The sequence below is a fragment of the Vulpes lagopus genome, chromosome 12 (assembly GCF_018345385.1).
Source record: "Vulpes lagopus strain Blue_001 chromosome 12, ASM1834538v1, whole genome shotgun sequence".
Lineage (NCBI taxonomy): Eukaryota > Metazoa > Chordata > Mammalia > Carnivora > Canidae > Vulpes > Vulpes lagopus.
In genome coordinates this window covers 16,346,859-16,366,674 of record NC_054835.1, presented here as the reverse complement: position 1 = coordinate 16,366,674, position 19,816 = coordinate 16,346,859, and the positions used below count along the sequence as shown (strand labels likewise).

The 19,816-nt window shown below is 40.2% G+C and overlaps 1 protein-coding gene across 2 annotated transcripts in view; it reads left to right on the top strand.

The window, feature by feature from the left end:
* Positions 1-19,816, top strand: part of VPS53 (VPS53 subunit of GARP complex) — a 141,459-nt gene that overhangs the window by 7,350 nt on the left and 114,293 nt on the right. The window contains exons 1-3 of one of the 2 annotated variants that reach the window (XM_041725242.1): positions 2,988-3,037; positions 4,724-4,790; positions 5,791-5,848. In XM_041725242.1, coding sequence (XP_041581176.1) covers positions 5,834-5,848 — 15 coding nt within the window. In that variant the 5' untranslated portion in view covers positions 2,988-3,037; positions 4,724-4,790; positions 5,791-5,833. Of the gene's footprint in view, positions 1-2,987; positions 3,038-4,723; positions 4,791-5,790; positions 5,849-19,816 lie in introns of those variants that run through there. The other variant, XM_041725241.1, reaches the window with a different exon arrangement.

Below are 19,816 nucleotides of genomic sequence, written 5' to 3'. Positions count from 1 at the left end.
CAGGACCCTGGGACCACTACCCGAGCTGAAGGCAGATATTCAACCACTGAGCCACCCAGGTGTCCCTAATTAAAATATTTTTAAATGGTAAAACTGTACAATCACATTATAACTAAACTAGATAGGTGATTCTGAAAAGAGAAGATGATCTCCAATGAGGGTCACCAATCTGGATTCCTGTGGGGAGAGTCCCTCAATCCCAGTGAGGATTACCGACATAGCAGGCACTCAACTGATAGCATCCCTCAGATACGTGGGATGTAGAAAAGTTAGGTCAAGGACCTAACTTTAGAGGTAACATTTTGGAGTAAGGAAGAGCAGAGACCCAGAAGGCAGATTGACTGCAACCAGATCCATCTGTGCTAAATGTTACATATAGGACCTTGGACAAAACATCTGTCCTTTCAGAGCCTAAATTTCCATTTTTCCCACTGAAGAGGAAAATGGCATGCCTAACTTAAGGGAAATAATGTCTATAGAACCCTCTAGAAGAGTGTTGCATAATAGATCTACATTAAATGTTAGTACCCTTTCCCTTTTGCTTCCCCAACAGAAAATCTAAAAGATAAAGGTAAAGTGGTCACCCATTGGTTCAGCTAGCATGTGGTCAAGCATGATAATTTAGGACATTTCTGGTCTTTTAATAGCTGCATTCATGGGCCTGATATTTTTACTTGATATTTTTCAGTGTTTTCCTTTTATTAGCATGCTGGCATAAGCGACCTTTGTTTTCTCTGACCCTCCTTGCCCAGCGTCTTTAGTGGCATAGAAGTCCCTTGAGTAAATGTGGCCTGATTTATTTGAACTGTTCTACTTTGGCCATTTAGGTCATTTCCAGGTTATTGCTCCCTTAAATGCAGTTGAACATCAGAAGGCATAAATATTTTGAATTATTCTTCTTAAAAAATTGTTATAAAAAAAGAAAAATTGTTATGATTTAAGCAAGACCTTAATGTTTAAGGAGTATTAAATTTAAGAATTGGTTACTGTATCATCCAAATCTATGTTTACTGTTGTGGAATGACCTCCAAGTTATTTTGTTAAGGAAAAAAAATATGATGCAAGACAATGTGCATCATATAAAGAAGGGGACATAAGTTATGGATATGCTTTAAATACATAGACTTTCTGGGAAGATATAAAAGAAACCAGCTCAGAGCCATTGCCTCTGTGGAGAAGGATTAGGGGAGACGGTCAGGACAGGGAGAAGCAGCCTTGCTTTTCGCTGTTTATCCTTTTGTACTATTTGAATTTTTGGTCATGACCCTGTTTTACCAATTTCAAATAGATTACTATTTTAAAATTTTGGTATAATAATGCATTTTAGGAAAACATATAAGAATAGTACAACAAATTCACTACCTTTCACCCAGATTCTCCAAATGTTAATATTTTTTAAATAGTTGATTTAAAATACCAATATATATATATATATACATATATATATATATGTATATATATATATATATATGTATTTTAAAGGAATGGGTTCCAGCAGGGATAGGGTAGGAACTGTTATGTCCTATTTACACATGAGGAAATATAACTTCAGAAAAGTTAAACAGCTTGCCCCCTGTACATATAGCAGGTTTGTAGTGGCAGAGCTGTGCCAAATCTAGGTCCTCTGACAGACTCAGCTCCTGTTAACATTTATACCCAGGCTGATTTCAGAGTGACTTGACAGCAGATTCCTCAATTAAAATAACTTCTTTTTTTCTGAGATTCATCTTCATCTCAGTCTGGATTTCTGAAAATTCTGAATAATCATTGGCTTTGGCAGAACAGTAGACGGAATGGAGATGGTCTGGTCTGACATCTCAAACACTTGTGACCTGGTTCTTGGCAGGCTTCTGGCCTCCTCCTCCTCCTGCCACCATAAGTTGCTGATAGCAGTTTATAAGCACAATTCCTCTTGCATCTCCCCTGCTTTCTTCTCAGGTAAAATATCTGTGGAAGGAAAGGGAAAGAGGAGTTAAAAAATTATATTTTGACTACTTGAGTTAAAATGGTGCTATAAAATTATACAATCTCTATTCCACTAGGGGGCACCATTTCCTCGCATTTTCTGCTAGCTCAGGTTGAATATAGTCCATGTTTTTGTCATTGTCTTTTTTTTTTTTTTTAAGATTTTAAACATATATTTATTTGAGAGACAGAGAGAGAAAGCATGAGCACAACTGGGGGCAGGCAGAGGGAGAAGCAGACTCCCTTGAGCAGAGAGCCCAATGTGGAGCTCAATCCCGGGACCCTATGATGATGATTGAGCTGAAGGCAGACAGACCCTTAACTGACTGAGCCACCCAGGTGTCCCTCTCTTTAGATGGACCCTTCTTGCCTCCTCACAGTAACTATCTTCATCAGAGATAACCACTATCCTGCTGGCTTCTAACATGAGAGAATAGTCTCATTCATTTTTGAACTATATAAATGGAGTCATACAATATACACTCTTGTGTCTTGGTTTCTTTGGTGTAATATTATGTTCGTAAGATTTATTCCTATTTTTGTGTGTTGTAATCATTCATTTTTGTTGATGTATTTCGTTGTGTGAATTTGTCACAATCCTATATACCAGAGGTCAGAGAACTTTCTATAAAGGGCTGGATAGTAAATACCTTAGGCATTGTGAACCATTCTGTCTCATTGCAACTTTTCAGCTTTGCATTTGTACCTCAAAGGGAACTGTGGATAATATGTAAATGAGTGGGCGTGACTGTGTTCCAGTAAAACAATTGAGCCACAAATGCAGAGTACAGATGTGGTGCTGGATCTCATGACCCTTATTAAATCATGACCTAAGCTGAAATCAAGAGTTGGATGCTTAATGAACTGAACCACCCAGGCATCCTTATACCTTTTTAAATAAAATTGTATCACACTATGATTACATTTTTTGAGATGTCAAATAGCCTTGATAGCTCATTTCCCTATAAAAGAGGAATTCTAGAAAGTGAAATAATAGCTGTCACTTTTCTTCTTTACTGTAGTCTCTGGCAAACATAGATGAAGTCGTGAACAAAATTAGACTGAAAATAAGGTAAGTAACACCATAAGATTATTAATAATTAATGAAAAATATACTGTTGATTTAGTTTATCATGTTCTGGATCACATTTATCTGTTAGAACACCAAAATATCAAGTTTGCTGTTTATGACAGTTTTTTTAAAAATAATCCTTTTATGTGGATTTCATTATGAACCTCATGGCAAAGAATTCAATTCTTTGGTCAGTCTTCAATCATTTATGAAAAGGAAAGGAAGCTTTAGCAGGCTATTCAAAATGGTTGATTATAAAAGGGGGCAAAAGCATTTCTATTGTATTTTTAATGGTTTTAATTCCTTAGCAGATTTACCATTTTTTGTACTCCTAAGGCTTAGATACAAGGATGGGCATATACATGTATCCCTTGGCCAACACAACAGCTAACAGTATGGTCAGATCTGCTGGTTGGCATTTGTGGTGACCCAAGATTAAATATTGTGATTAATCTAGGGTGCACTTGTCAGAGTTAAACATCAAGTGTCCTTCCTGCCCAGTAGTATGGCTGGATTTCCAGTTTTGGCATATGGCTGTCCAGGTGGTCAATGTCTGTTCACTGTAATTAATATTATAATGGTTGGTGTCATTACTTCAAATATAGTTGTTGGTTGTTTTTGTTTTTTTTCATTTTGGTTGACTCTTTTTTTTTTTTTTTAAGTATTTATTTATTCATTTAAGACACCAAAAGAGGCAGAGACATAAGCAGAAAGAGAAGCAGGCTGCCTGCAGGGAGCCCGATATGGGACTCCATCTGGGATCCTGGGATCATGCCCTGAGGCGAAGGCAGATGCTCAACCACGGAGCCACCTAGGTGTCCCCATTTTGGTTGGCTTTTTTTTTTTTTTTTTTTTTTTGGTTGGCTTTTGATGGGGAGAAGCCTTCATTTTGAATCAGGAGATTATTTCTTTTTCCCTTACCAGCTTTGGGTCTTTCAGTGAAGACCTTTGCCATGAATTTGTTTAGTTAGGGCCTCTTGTTGTTTTAGTGGACTTCAGCTATAGCAGTTCTAGTGGAGACTACTAAGTTGTCCAGGATTTGCCCAGAAAATGGGGATTCCCTAATGATCTCCAAATCATCACAAACTGGTTATTTTCAGCTTTCTTTCAACATACATTTAAAAGATTCTTTAAATGAAAAATGAAATTGATCTAAATTTCTCTGGCAGAGGTGCCACTGAATGGTCCCTGTTGGAGCCGGAGATCACAGACCCATGCCGCACACAGCTTGCCCAATCAGGGCCCAGGGGGTGAAGCACTGATTTCATATAGCACTCTGGCTCCTTAGCTCTTTAAGATTTCTGAGGACATTATTGAGGGTTTCATGGGGGATAATTTGAATTCACTGACTTGTTCCATAAAGTTCCAGCAACATCATTCCTGGTTTTCTCCATTGCGAAATACTAAACTTTACCTTGGCCCATTTGGACAGCTCTGAATATTAAGTAATAATAGCCTTTTTAAAAAACAAAGACCACTCATCAGTCTCTGCTGGGCTTGGCTTCTTACAGTACTGTTGCTGCCTCAGCTAGGGTCTGAGGTCTCCATCTTCCTTCTGTCTTTCAGACTTGTTTGGTTTTCCGGACAAGTGGGTGCAACCTGCAAAAGTTGATGGGTATCTTTTTTTCTTTGGGTCACCCTAGAATGGAGATTGTTTTAATGATTCTTATTTACCTTTTTCACTAGGAGACTGGATGACAATATTCGAACTGTTGTAAGAGGTCAAACAAACGTGGGGCAGGATGGCAGACAAGTAAGTGACTTATTCGTCCATGTTAATCACACTCTCCTGATTTCTTCATGATCCAAAGTGTTGATCTTCCTGCTTGTGGAGAGCACTTTCTTGCTGATGTGCCCCACACGCAGCAGGAAATGTTCATGACCTGTCCTGCTAATACCAGAGGTAGGCTGCCCAGACCAGCAGTGAGTTCTCACTCAGCGTCCGTGGAACCAGGAGTGTATGGTAGCACATCGCACCCAGGCCCAAGTGAGAAAGCCAGCGTTTCCTGGTCTTTCTCCTCAGGGGCAGACATACATTCATTTCAAAGTTTTGTAGTTCTTTTTGGATCTAACTTAGGAGGTTAGATCCTCCTAAGGGAACAAAGGGAGAAAAGAATGTCTGGGGTGGAGGGATTCTTGCATGACTGAGGGCCAGATATTCTCTGCTAACCATTTTCCTTTTTATTTGGATTCTATTCTGTTTAGGTGCCGTATTTCAGAAATTGCTGTTACAATAGAGGTGCCAAAGACACCTTTCGTAGCCTTCCTCTCGTGTGGTGTCTGTTCTGCCTTTTCAGTACTGACTCAGGCAGTAGTAGCCTCAGTTCTGTTAATTGTCCTCTTTGACATTTTGTAGTGCAGCTCATTTCTTAAAATATACATTGTGCTGTCCAAATTTGCAGGGGATGGGAGGTGTCAGCCTATGTACAAATGTCCTAATCTCTCATACTCCTGCCTCCTCTGCTAGTAGCTTACAGGTATTATGAGTCTCTTTTTTCTTACATTTTTAGTTTTATCTATGTCTCTGTTTTTGCCTACATTGTATGACATCCTTTTCATCCTAATAATTGTCTTCCATTGTCCTGTTTGTGTCTACCTTCTTCCTTGTTATTGCCAGTATTTCTGTATAGTTAGTTTTCTGTATATTAGTTTTCTAGAACTGACCCAATTTCCTGATCCCTGCCTGGTTCTTAATTCTTTTTTTTTTTTTTTTTTTGGTTCTTAATTCTTATTGCTTTGTTTTTGTCATTCAGGTTTCTCCCGTGAAGCATCACTTCACAGGTGAAGCCTGTGTACATGGGGCCCTTGCAGGTAATAAAGAGGAACAAGGTAGCCTGCAAACACTCCAGCCCCCTTCTGCCCTTTAGCTTACCTTCTTTGTGTCTGGCCCTGTCATCTACCTCTTTAGAAACCTCAGTGGCCTCTGTCTACTGAATTAAATACAAATTCCTTTGCTTGGCATTCAAGGCCTCAGTCTGCCTTTGCAATTTTGCTTCCTGCTAAGATCAATCCAAACAGCAGACTTAGTACTCTAGAAGCATGCCCTGTGCTTTCTGAACCCATGTACTTCTTTTTGCCTGAAATGCTCTCTCTCCTTTTTTTCTTCCAGTAACTTCACCTCAAAATCTTACCTAAGGCCTAGCTCAAATACTACTTCCTCTATGAAATTTTCTGTTTAGCTCACCTGGATATACAAAAAGAATCAGAATTTTAGACCTAGAAGGGACTTGGAACTCACCTGGTCCACAATTCTTGTTCTACAGATGAGCAGATTCATCCTGATATCTCTCAGTTAGATGTATGTCCTTTCTGCCCACAAAATCCCAGGCCCATGCTTATACTTTCCATTTGGGTTTTGTGGTCTCCTTTGACTTACTAGTGCACACATCTTGTCCCCTTGACTGGCTTATAAGTTCCTTGAGGCAAGAACTGAATCTTCCTCATCTTTGTATTCATCTCAACACATAGTTCATGCACAGTAACATTTTATTCAGCTGTATTGAATATTTGATCTGTGTCAAACTTTATTTATTGTAAATAAACAAAAACCTTTTACCATAAAACATCATTTTGATCAGCATATGGCCCCATATAGCTGTTGAGAGCTTGATTTGTGTGTGACTAGTTCCAAATGACTGCCATTTGAAATAATAGCACAACTATTTTGTGTGATTCAGCTTACACTTACCATGGCTCATGAAAATACATAGAAGAGTCTCAGGTTTTTAAAATTCCAAGAATGTGAAAATGATGTGAATGATTTGTCAGGACTTTTTGTTGGGTCATGATATGTAGCTATGTATCTTTTAGTTCGTTGTTTATGTTTTAACCTGTGGTCACAAACTAGCGGTATTGGAGAGTCGGGCCCCAAATTAGACAGCCTGTGGGAATGTCGGGCTTCCCCACCTTCACATATTAATAGGTTACAGGTTGCTGCAGCAGGGCAGGTTATATTTCAGAGAGCAAGACCACATATTTAAGAATGTTTAGATAGCATTTCAATCTGTGGTGGAATTTTGTGTTCGTCTCCTTAGAATCCAGACAGAAAGGAAGCCCAGTGGAAATAATTGCTTTTCCTGTCATCCCCTCCATCTGTCTTTTCCAGCAGTTTGTAATGCAAGCTGAAGTAGAGACTTTTTTTTTCCCAGGGAGCTTTTGGGTCCCCTCCTTGTCAACTCCTGGGGTAAAAGTCTTGCTGTCCAGCCCTGGCTGGCTGATGGTTTGCTGAAGAGAGACTCTTATTTGACTGGCAGACTTGGGAGAGTTATGGATGTTCCAAAATACTGAATTTTATAGGTCAAGAGGCCCCAGATTCCCCTCTTCCCTGGAATAGAGTAAAAGTCTGCCTTCAGAACTTGTTTCCTAATCTTCTGAGGAGCACTCAGGAGGAGACCATAATTATGGACCAAAGGAAATTTTTGTTTTATAAATTTCATCTTGATTGTGTTCAACCAGAACTGATGTGCTAACTTATAATCTGTAAATAAGGGAGGAATGTTTACTTCCCATTCATGGTGTCTTAAAAGGTATTTTTAGCAGAACTTTTTGAAAAACAGTGTTTCTCACTACAAAAGTATTTCTGAGGAGGCAATGATTTAGAAATTAAAGACCCCATAAGGCACCTTGTTTAGGTTTTTGAAATTTCTGAAATACTAGCTGCCCGGTTAGCACTCTGCTCTGCGTTTTGGAGAGCCTCTGATTGTTGACCACCTCCTACGTGGCAGACTTGAACTGATTTAGTCTGTGACCTCTTCTAACCAGACTGTGATGCTCATACAAAGTTAATACAGCACAGAATTCTCCCCATTTTCTTCTGCTGAAATCATCAGGCAAAAGCTTTAATTAAATGCCCACATGTTTCAAACTTTGTGGATGAGTCAATTCAACTAATACATGATCTGATATGCTATGAACCTTACGTAGCTTCCTGAGAATTAAAACAGACGGCTTGACTGTGAGTAGAAAGAGGTGAATAGAGGAGTGGGTTGGAAAAAGAAAAAGCTGGCATGTGAAATGTCAAGAGTGGCCAAAGCTTGACCAATTCCCAGTAAGCTCACTGAGAAACACCAAGAGGATGAGCTACTGGGCTTCTGTCTCTGGAGTGGAGCTTGGCTACAGTGTTAACTCTTGCATCAGAGCAAGACTAAGGTTGGGGAGGGGAAGAAATTGTTAATTGCCATCTCCAGCTCTGCTCACCAAAATTTGATTGCAATAAGCTTTAAGTATCTGTAGTACAATGTTGCACCCAGTTCAAGAATCTTTTCTTTTCTTTTTTTTTTTTTAAGATTTTACTTATTTATTCATGAGCGATACACAGAGAGAGGCTGGGACACAGGCAGAGGGAGAAGTAGGCTCCTCGCCGGGAGCCTGATGTGGGACTAGATCCCAGGACCATGCCCTGAGCCAAAGGCAGACACTCAACCACTGAGCCATCCAGGCGTCCCTTCAAGAATCCTTTCTATGACATCTCTGACGTTTCATTGACCTGCTTCTGTTTGGACAGTCACAGTTACGGGCAGCTTGCTATTTTGTTGTTCTGCAGGACAGTCTCAGTGTCTTCCAGTTTTGAACAGCTTTAATTGTAAGAAACTTCTTTCTTAGACAGAACTGAAATAGTAAAATAGACCTCATTGTAACTTCTCATTGCTCTTCCTTCTGCCAGCTGGATGAGTGTAAGCCTAATTCCTTTTCCTTATTATAGTTTCTAAAATTTTAAATGGATATTATGTTCCTTTCTTAGTGTTCCTTTTTCTAGGCTAGCCATTCTTAGTTTCTTCAGCTTTATGACCTGATTTCCAGACCCTTTATCATCCTGGTTGCCTTGTAGTTTGTCACCATCGTTCTTAAAATGTAGTTCCTGGCCAGGAGTAGACCTACTGTGTTGGATGTAGAGTGGGACGTTTACCTCCTTGTTGTACATGGGGGCTGTTCATTCACATGGGAACTAGGGGCTCAGGGGGACTGAAATTCATTATTATAATTCTTTTTTAAAAAATATTTTATTTATTTATTCATGAGAAACACAGAGAGGCAGAGATACGGCAGAGGGAGAAGCAGGCTCCCTGTAGGGAGCCGGATGCGGGACTCGATCCCAGGAACCTGAGATCACACCCTGAACTGAAGGTAGATGCTCAACCACTAAGCCACCCAGGCATCCCTCATTATTATAATTCCTGAAGTTAATGACTCATTTTTGTATGAATAGACTTTTTTTTTTTTTTGAGAAAATACTCATTGATTTTTCTAAATTCTCTAAAGAGTCCATGACTCTTCAAAAATTAAGGACCAAAAAAAAAAAAAACTAAAAATAAAACAAAACAACAACAACAAAAAAAACAAAAGTTAAGGACCACTGGTTCAGACAGTGTTCTTCCATTACCTTGGACTGGGTGAAATTTTTGGCAGCTGTATCACGATGCTGGCTTCTGCTAAGTTGGCAGTTCTCTGAAATCCTCAGGTCAGGAGTTCCAAACAGATGCCCACAGAGCTAAGAAAGTGACCTAAATGGTTTCAGCAGGCTAGTGTGCATCTACATATGCATGTATCCAGTGGGCAAGTGAATGCCCTGTCTAAAGGGGACAGCGCAACCCAGTTCCAGCCAACCGTTGTCATGTCTGAATGCAGATCCGGAGATGCCAGATCTATCAGTTTTTCAAGAGAAGCCGGAAATCCGGATTTTTATGTGACTCTCCAAATTTTTAGATGTTGGCTTAGGGTTTTTCACAAATACTGCTAAGGCCAATCAAAACATATCCGTGCCAACAGTTTGCAACATCTGTCCAGGTCTTTTTTCATATGAACTGCTTTTCAACTTTTTCCTCCTCTGTTTGTTTAAGAGATTCTTTTGAGATCAAGTGCTGGAATTTCTGTTCTCCCCTCAGTTTTATCTTGCTAGTTTTGCTTGATTGTCTCAGTTGAGGCCTTTTGGAATCTTGATGACCTCCCCATTTTATCATTAGCAGACTGGTCAGGCATGCCTTCTATGTCTTCGTTCACATTGTAGGCGAAAGGGTTGAACAGGATGGGTTCAGAGCCATGTGGTGTATTATGAGAGACTTTTTTCTTCTCTTCCTTATCCTCATTTTGGTAAAAAGTGCCAGGCCCAGAAAACAAAGATTTTCTCCCCGTCCTTGGTATCTGTCCAGCGCCATGTTTCTTAAATTTTCCATGTCTCCATTTTCCTCAGAAAAGGGGACTAATCATACTTGCCGTCTCTTTTCCTGGAGATATAAAGATTTATTAACTCAATCAGTAAAGCTTGTTGTCTTCCAAGGAAAAAGTGTTCTATGCTTTCATCCTCAAAATTAGCTTATCATCTAATTTAGGCATTAGAACAAAAATAACTGTGCTCCCCAAGACCCTGAACTAGGTAAAAGGTGGGAGTTCACAGTATAACAGTGATCTTCAGGCAGCCCAGGTGGCTCAGCGGGTTAGCGCCACCCTCGGCCCAGGGCATGATCCTGGAGACCTGGGACTGAGTCCCACGTCGGGCTCCCTGCATGGAGCCTGCTTCTCCTTCTGCCTGTGTCTCTGTCTCTGTCTCTCTCTCTCTGTCTCTCATGAATAAATAAATAAAATCTATTAAAAAAAAATAACATTGATCTTCATCATGTAGGGTTATGAATTTGTATTTGTCAGTTCTCTAGCAGGATGGTTTGAATTTTTCCCTTCCATCACATCAGATTTATTCTCATCCTCTCTTTGGGAGGAAAATGAAGCCCATTGATGGAAGAAAATAAGGCATTAATATTAAAGAGACTATAAATACTTTGCAAAGAAAGGGGAGGAGGTACTGTCTCTTGCTTCCTCCTGCTGAAACATACTAAATCTAAAGCAATTGAGCTTTAAAAGCATATGCTCAAATTTTTTCCATTAGTGACCAAGAATGGTTAGGCATTTTTTGATTCTTTTACCTTTTTTTAAAAAATTTATTTATTTATTTATTTATTTATTTATTTATTTATTTATTTATTTATTTATGATAGTCACAGAGAGAGAGAGAGAGAGGCAGAGACATAGGCAGAGGGAGAAGCAGGCTCCATGCACCGGGAGGCCGATGTGGGACTCGATCCCGGGTCTCCAGGATCACGCCCTGGGCCAAAGGCAGGCGCTAAACCGCTGCGTCACCCAGGGATCCCTCTTTTACCTTTTTTTAATTATATTTTTCAGAGTGTCCCCAGACAGCACTCCACTTTAGGAATCGCCAAGACCTTAAATGACCAGAGAGTGCAAGAAGTGCTATAACCACTTGAGGGGCAGTGCCAGAGTCAGGTTATGAGGGGGCTCAGGGCTTGTGCCTTTCCTACAGCCTTTCTTAGGGGAACAGGGTCCCTGGTTTTTTGTTTTTTGTTTTTTTCTTTTTTTTTTTTTGTTTTTTGTTTTTTGTTTTTTTCTTAAGATTTTATTTATTCATGAGAAATACACACAAAGGGAGGCAGAGACACAGGCAGAGGGAGAAACAAGCTCCATGCAGGAGGCCGGATGTGGGACTCAGTACTGGGACTCGGGGATCACTCCCTGAGTGAAAGGCAAACACCCAACCACTAAGCCACCCAGGTGTCCCAGGGTCCCTGGTTTTGATTGAAGCTCCCCACCATTCCCCAATGAGGATTTCTGACCTCTGGCACAGAGGTCAAAGTTGGTTTGCCATTATTTGACAAGTTGAATCTGCACATGACTTGTGGAGCCTACTTGTGGGGCATGACTGACTATAGTTGAGGCAAGGACTTGTAATGACTGGGTCAGTCTTATTGATTGCTTCATCCTGTTTCTTGCACATGGGCCTTAATAACACTTTTTGGCAGAGTAACTTGTCTGCTGCATGTTAGAACCCCGTTGCCACTTGTCTTCTAAAAGTCTCTGATTATGGGATGCCTGGGTGGCTCAGTTAGTTAAGCAACTGCCTTTGGCTCAGGTCATGATCACAGAGTCCTGAGATCAAACCCCATGTCAGGCTCCCTGCTCCATGGGGAGCCTGCTTCTCCCTCTGCCCAGCCACCCCCACCCAGTCTCTCATGGAAAAATAAAATCTTTAAAAAATGAAAATAAAATCTCTGATTTTCAGATATCCTGTAAGGAATTCCACTAGCTGTCTTCTCTCTCCTCTATGGACAGGGGAGGCCTGAGCATTTTATTTGTATATCCCCTCTAAGGATTAGGACAATTGGACATTGTCACAGATAGAACATTGGATGTCAGCCTGGGTCAAGTGAAAAAACTTGAGCTTTGAATTGAAATCTTGGCTCTGCCACTGGGTATGATTTTGGACAAGTTACTTAGCTGCTCTGAGCCTCAGGTTCTTCATCTGTGGTAAGGAGATAGTCATACTTACTTGAAGGTGGTGGGGCTCAGTGTGCTTAGCAAAATGCCCAATCTGCTGCTGTGGATTATGATGTCACCCACTGGAATATCCTAATGCTGTGTGGCCGGGCATTCGTCATGTTCCTGGGGCTTCTCCATCAGCTCCACTCCTTTCCATCCCAACTTGCCTTACTTCAAAGCAACTGTAGGTTTACTTGCTCTGAAAGCCTCCCTGTTGTCCCTCACAGTGCCGTTGTCTGAATGAAAATTGCCACACAGCTTCCTTGTGGCCCAGAATATCTGCTGTTCCATCAGAGGTGCCAGAAGGCTCTTCTCTTGTCTTGTCCTTAAGACGTGCATCATACGTTGGCCAGGGTTGCCCCTCACCCCCGGGGTTTAAGGCTTCTGAGAGATGAATTTGAGCCGTGGTTCTCAGGGCTTCACACCTTTCCTCCAGTGCCCACTAATCTCCTCCGCTGTCTTTGCACCACGAGAGGAGGCTCTTTCCATTTTCCCACTCTGCAGTTTTTCTCATAAGCACACAGCAGAGCTCTTGGGAAAGAGCCTGAGGGTGGCTGCAAACTGCTCTGTGCACGCAGCTCCCAGTACCAACTGATGCACTAGCCCAGCACTTAGCCACTAGTAATTTGTTAGAAGTTTTAGTTGACTCCTTCTTGTCTGCTTGAATAGCTCTCCTATGTAGGAGGTGGTCCCTGGGTGTCCCCTACTCTCCATGGGGAGCCTATCTCTCCTTGGATTTCAGGAGATTTGGTTGCCTGCAGCTCTCTGATGGGTTCAAGAAAAGTTATGATTTTTCAGTTTATTTTTTTCTCATCGTTAGTAGAAGAGCAATGCTTTTTCCGGCTTTCTATATCCTAGGCAAAAACACAGCTGACCAGTGGCTTTTAAAGTATTATGATAAGTTCATTAATAAGATTTTAGATTCCACATTGCATCTAATCTTTAAGAATCTACCACTTTTCAGGGATGCCTGGGTAGCTCAGTCAGTTAAGCGTCTGCCTTCAGCCCAGGTCATGAACCCTGGATCCTGGGATCGAACCCCACGTCAGGCTTCCTGTCAGCGAGGTCTGCCTCTATATCTGCCTCTCCTACTGCTCATGCTCTCTCTCCTCTCATCCAAATAAATAAATAAAATCTTAAAAAAAAAGAATCTACCACTTCTCAAGTTTTAATATAGTTTCAAGATTATCAACAAGCACCTGAAAAAGGTATTGAAGTATTTCTTTCTTTTCTAACTACTCATCTGTGTGATGCCAGAATTTCATGATATTTTTCAACCACAACAGCATATCACAGCAGAGTCCATACAGAAGCATACGTGAGAGTCCAGCTGCCCTCTTTTGGAGTAGACACTGAAGATAATTACAAAGGCACAGAAACAGTGCCACTGTTTTCAAGAAATTTGTTTTGTTTGGGGGGAATAGTTATTTTTCATAAAAATGTTATTTATGTTAACACATAATGAGCTTGTTATCTTTAAATGGATTAATAGATAAATGGTTTTTAAGCTTCTCAGCATTAATTTCCAATATGGTGTATATATGTCAGTAGGTACAATCCACAAAAACAAAATGTTTGGGGCCTTCACTAATTTCTAAGAATATGAAGGGACCCTGAGATAAAAAGCTTTAGAAATGCTCTGAGTAGTATTTCAGTGTTAAATAAGTAGTGATCTCAGGCAATTTTTTCTTTAATGATTTTAATGACAGTGACTCTGATTAGTGTATTTGTTCGTTCACTCACTCGGTAAATATTGAGCTAGTACCGTCTGTGTGTAGGTTACTATTCTAGGCTTTGAGGATAATACCAGTGAATTAAGCAAAGAGACACAAATTGTGACATTTACTCGTTTCCAGATTCTGTGGCTGTTAAGGAGTTAGCCTCATGACCTTGGTTCACTAAGCAATGTTTGCCAGAAAACAGATATTGAAATTTATCACGACTTTTCAGCTTCTACTGATATGATCATATGGCTTTTCTATTTCATCAATTATCTTAGCTTTTTGGTTTTGTTTCTTAATATTTAATCCTACCTGCTGCATCACTATGTACTTTTAATGTATTGTTGAATTCTGGCATTTTAATCAGGGATTTTCATTCATATTAAACTTCATTCCTTTTTTGCAACATGAATAATATTGCATATACCACATTTTGTGTATCTGTTCATGGGCGCTCGGGTTATTTCCACCTTTTGGATGTTATGAACAGTGCTGCAGTGAACATTGACATACAAGTATCTGTTTGAGTCCCTCCTCTCAATTACTTTTAGTATATACCTAGGCATTGAATTGCTGAATCATATGATAATTTTTAATCATTTTAATATCTAATCCCTTTGGAAACATTTTCCCCACGTTCTGAACTTTAATAGATTTATTTTTCCACTAGACAAGCATATGTTATTTTCTCTTCATTTAATCCATATAGGCTATATGTTTCAGGCTAGCTTTAGGGTCACGTAAGTTTTTGTGTTCAGGACCTACTAGCAGTGATGCTGTCCCCTCCAACCAGGAAAACCACCCAGATGATTTCTTTGAGCTAGCAAGTCCAGCAGTTGGACTCTTTCTTCCCTCCCCTTAGAAACACATCAAGTCCCACTTGTGTGCAACATGACTACTGAAAATGGCTTTGGAAAATGGTGTGCCAGGAAGGAACACTGAAGTTTATTATTATTCTGAGCCATCTCCATATAAATTGGCAGTCTTCAGGAGCCAAGCAAGAAGGTCAAGTATAACTTTTGCCATCTGCTTGTTTCCATGTTAAAGGCAGTCACAAGTTTAAACTGGAGTCTCTACATCTAAAGAGGAAAATACTGTTCATCACTACTGTAGCTGCTCTGGCTGTTACCCAGGTTGCTCTTGCTTTTGACTGCTAGTAGTTAGTGATTTGGGAAGGAAAATTCTATCCTTACTTTGAGGTTGCACATGAGAAAAATTGCTGACAGAGCAAAGCTTTCTGGGTTCCAGGTCCTTGACACAATAAGTCATTCAGATATGTTTAAACAATGGATGGAAATTTGAAACTCTGTCTTCATGTAAGAACTTGACCTCCTTTTTCCTCTTCCTTTTTTCATACATGGAAATACAGAATTTAGAACAGCATGAGTTCAGTGCTGTGGTTGCCCTGTCATCCTTTCCATTTATAAATCCTTGTAAGTCTGTAATATAGCTATAAAATTTCCTTTCCTGTAATTTGGACTCTGAGGTCTCCTCTAGAAGGAGATTAATTTTGCAAACTAGAGATAATGGTATTTTGTAGTCTGCTTTGGTTTGGTGTTCTACAGTCATCGGGATTAAAACATATAAGAAACTTACTGCCCTTCATGTATTGGCTCACATGCCAGGATTTCTGACTCTTGTTTCCATGTAACATTGTAAACTCTGAACAGATGCTGTGTTCATCTCTAGGTATTGTATGTGATACCTAGAATACAGATGTTAGGCAAACTATATGAGTGGGACTCTCATAATGACCTCCAACCAGAAGGGGGACATTTCTTCTGGAGATGTACTTACTGACAGGTAAATTTGTCTACTTGTCATACTTTTGAACTTTTCTTGTTCTCAATCTCCTAAGGATAATAGGGACAGATAGCCAACTATTACTCATACGGTAATATCATTTATGGTAGACCAAGTGCTACATGCTTTTTCTTCATGGACTAGTTGGAGAGTCTGATCTTTGGAGATTTCTGGTGACTGGATTAGCATTTTGTGGTTAGGTTCCAAAACATTTGTCAGACCTGTAGTTACCCAGATCTCTGGAATTAAGAATGTACTGTCACAAGACTAATATGTCTTTCTTGATTGATTCACTGTAAGCAAAGACATGTTTGAGTTGCTTTGGCAGAAGGTACGTTTTGAGTCATTTGTCTGGATCTATAATGCTAATGTTTCATTACAACGTAAGTATGTTTATCTTACATTCTATGAAATGTTGTTGTAAATATTACTTGATCTTCACGAAGATGTGAATTAGGCCATATAGGCAACCAGGGAGTCCTAGCTGTTTGTGGGAAACACTCCATTGTTAAACTTTGACAAATTGTACCTTGAAGTTTGCCCTATTTCCTAAAATCTTGAATTTCTGTACCTTTTATTCAGCTTTTATTCAGCTGAGATTTTTATTTAAACACTTCCTTTTGCCATTTGGGGTTATTGCTTTCGATGCACTCATCCCCCAGGGTTACATTTGTGCAGAGGGAGCTCTGCTCGGATGCATTTATCACTCCCAGCTATTTCAGGGCAAATGTATTTTAAGTTATGGGTGATAACAGATATAAGCAGAACTTTAAAATGTAAATGTTTAGTCTTGTTTGGGCACTGCTGAATTTGTGTCCCAGTCTCATCTTGTGATTTTAACTTCTGGCTTGTCTCCTAAAAACAATAAAAATGAACTCTTTGGTTCATGTTTTCAGTGAATGTGGTTTGCAGAAATTATAAATAAAAGTGACTTAGGTGGAACAGAGCATTTTAACAAAGAAGGTGAGAATTATTCCTTTTGCCCTTTACATTCTTTTGGAAAAAAATCTGTGCTTTAGGGATCCCTGGGTGGCGCAGTGGTTTGGCGCCTGCCTTTGGCCCAGGGCGCGATTCTGGAGACCCGGGATCGAATCCCACGTCGGGCTCCCGGTGCATAGAGCCTGCTTCTCCCTCTGCCTGTGTCTCTGCCTCTCTCTCTCTGTGTGTGTGTGACTATCATAAGTAAATAAAAATTAAAAAAAAAAAATCTGTGCTTTAAATAAACCCCCTTTGTACTTAAGGTTTCTGAATGAGCACTGGAGGAATTATTGTTAACACCAGTGATTCTCATCTCATGGGTGGCCATCTGGCATTTGACAATGACTGCCAGACTGAGAAGGTACCCAGTGTTCTACAGGGAAATTGTACACATGCAGCCATCCATAGCTGTGAGATTCTTGTGGTCTCTGCTACTGTTTGGCGCCATTATGGGGAATGGGCTGCGTTGTTATTATTGCTGAGGCTTCTTAAAGCATCTCTCCTCCAGCTGAGGATGTCCTTTTTCCATAGCAACAGCTTTTCATGATGCCAGGTGGCAGACAGACTCAAAAACAAGGGACATTCCATTAATGAGGGATACTTACCTGTAGCTTTCTACCTCCAATAGATGTCTAGTGGTTTCCAAGTGATTCTGGCATTCTTCACTCTTACTCTCTTTGTGTTATTATCTTACAGTTATTTCTGTTTCTTACATGTATTCCTTACAAACTCTTCATTTTTTTATTATATATTTTAAATTAAATTCAGTTTGCCAACATATACACCCAGTGCTCATCCCATCAAATGTCCTCCTTAGTGCACATCACCCAGTCACCCCATCTTCCACAACCCTTTGTTTGTTTCCCAGAGTTAGGAGTCTCTCATAGTTTGTCTCCCTCTCTGATTTTTCCCACTCGGTTCCCCTCCTTTCCCTGTAATCCCTTTCACTATTTCTTATATTCTGCATATGAGTGAAACCATATGATGATTGCCCTTCTCCGACTGCCTTATTTCATTCAGCATAATACTCTCCAGTTCTAGGGCAGCCCGGTGGCTCAGCGGTTTAGCGCCGCCTTTGGCCCAGGGCTGATCCTGGAGACCGGGGATCGAGTCCCATGTCGGGCTCCCTGCATGGGGCCTGCTTCTCCCTCTGCCTGTGTCTCTGCCTTTCTCTCTCTCTCTCTTTCTCTCTCTCTGTCTCTCATGAATAAATACATAAAATCTTAAAAAAAAAAAACTCTCCAGTTCTTTCCACGTCGAAGCAAATGGCAGGTATTCGTCTTTTCTGATGGCTGAGTAATATCCATTATATATATATGTGTGTATATATATATATATTTCTTCTGAAAATAATTAACCTTTTCCTCCTTTCTGCAGTGGCGACAAATGGGATCTCAGTCTCCTCTCTCTTTTTTTTATACTATATATAGTATATATATACTGTATGTCTATATATAGATATATATACTATCGATAGTATATATGTCTATATATATATAAAGAAGATACTATATATGTATATATATACTATATGTCTATATAGTATCTTCTTTATTCATCTGTTGAAGGACATCGTGGCTCCTTCCACAGTTTGGCTATTGTGGACATTGCTGCTATGAACAATAGGGTGCAGGTGTTCTGGCATTACATACTACATACTACATAAGTATCTTTGGGGTAAATACCCAGTAGTGCAATTGCTGGGTCATAGGGTAGCTCTATGTTTAACTTCTTGAGGAACCTCCACACTGTTTTCCAGAGTGACTGTACCAGTTTGCATTCCCACCAACAGTGCAAGAGGGTTTCCCCTTCTTCACATCCTCTCCAACATTTGTTGTCTCCTGTCTTGTTAATTTTTGCCATTCTCACTGATATGAGGTGGTATTTCATTGTAACTTTGATTTGTATTTCCCCGATGGTAAGTGATGTGGAGCATTTTTTCATGTGCTCCTTACAAACTCTTTAAAGACATGTCTCCATCTAATGATCTTTTAAGTATCTAGCATAGTGTATATAATAGGCTTATTTTATTGAAAAAGTGAACAAAAGATTGAAACTTTTTTTTTTTCCTGGACAATGTCTCAATTTCAGTGTAGTTCAAAGGTATAGTTTTCCTGATTCGTGAGCCATTCTTCTGCGTATGCCTGTAGATGTTGAACTTAAACAGCTTACTTACAAACTCTAAAGGATGGTCAACAACATTTGGCTATTGAAGGAATAGTCACACATGAAGTATCATACTCCTTTGGGGAGATCTGGGAGTAGTATTAATAATGGCCATTTAGTGAGCCCCACCCCCTTTTTTAAAGATTTTATTTATGTATTCATGAGAAACACAGAGAGGAGAGAGACACAGGCAGAGGGAGAAGCAGGCTCCATGCAGGGAGCTGGACATGGGACTCGATCTCAGGTCTCCAGGATCACACCCTGAGCTGAAGGCAGCGCTAAACTGCTGAGCCACCCGAGCTGCCCTAGTGAGCCCCCTTTTATGAGCTGCATCCTCTGTCGGAACTTTCTCAGATGCAGAAAACAAAATCCCAGTTCAAGCAGGCTTAGGCCAAAAGGGGGGTTATTTGAAAGGCACTTGTGTCTTGTTTTGAAGAAGGTGAAGTTAGACTGTGGAAGAGTAGTGTCAGCTGAGCTTGTCAAACAATTCAAGCTCAGGATTGGAATAATGCTCCAAAGTTTTCTGTATCTGTCTGTCTGTCTGTATTGGCTTTGTCATCCCTATGTGGAGACCAGCTTCCTCCCCTTACTGGGGAAACTTGCTGCTCTCTAACTAAGCTTCTCATCCTGGGCTCCCACCAGAGAGAGATGACCTCTTTTTGCCAATTTATTCTGGAAAGTCTATAAGAAAACTCTTTGGCCTAGCTTGGACCAGGCCTGCTTCTGAGACAGCAGACTCTCTAAGAACACGATGAGAGAAAGATTCCCAGAAGGAGAGAACTGGGTTAAT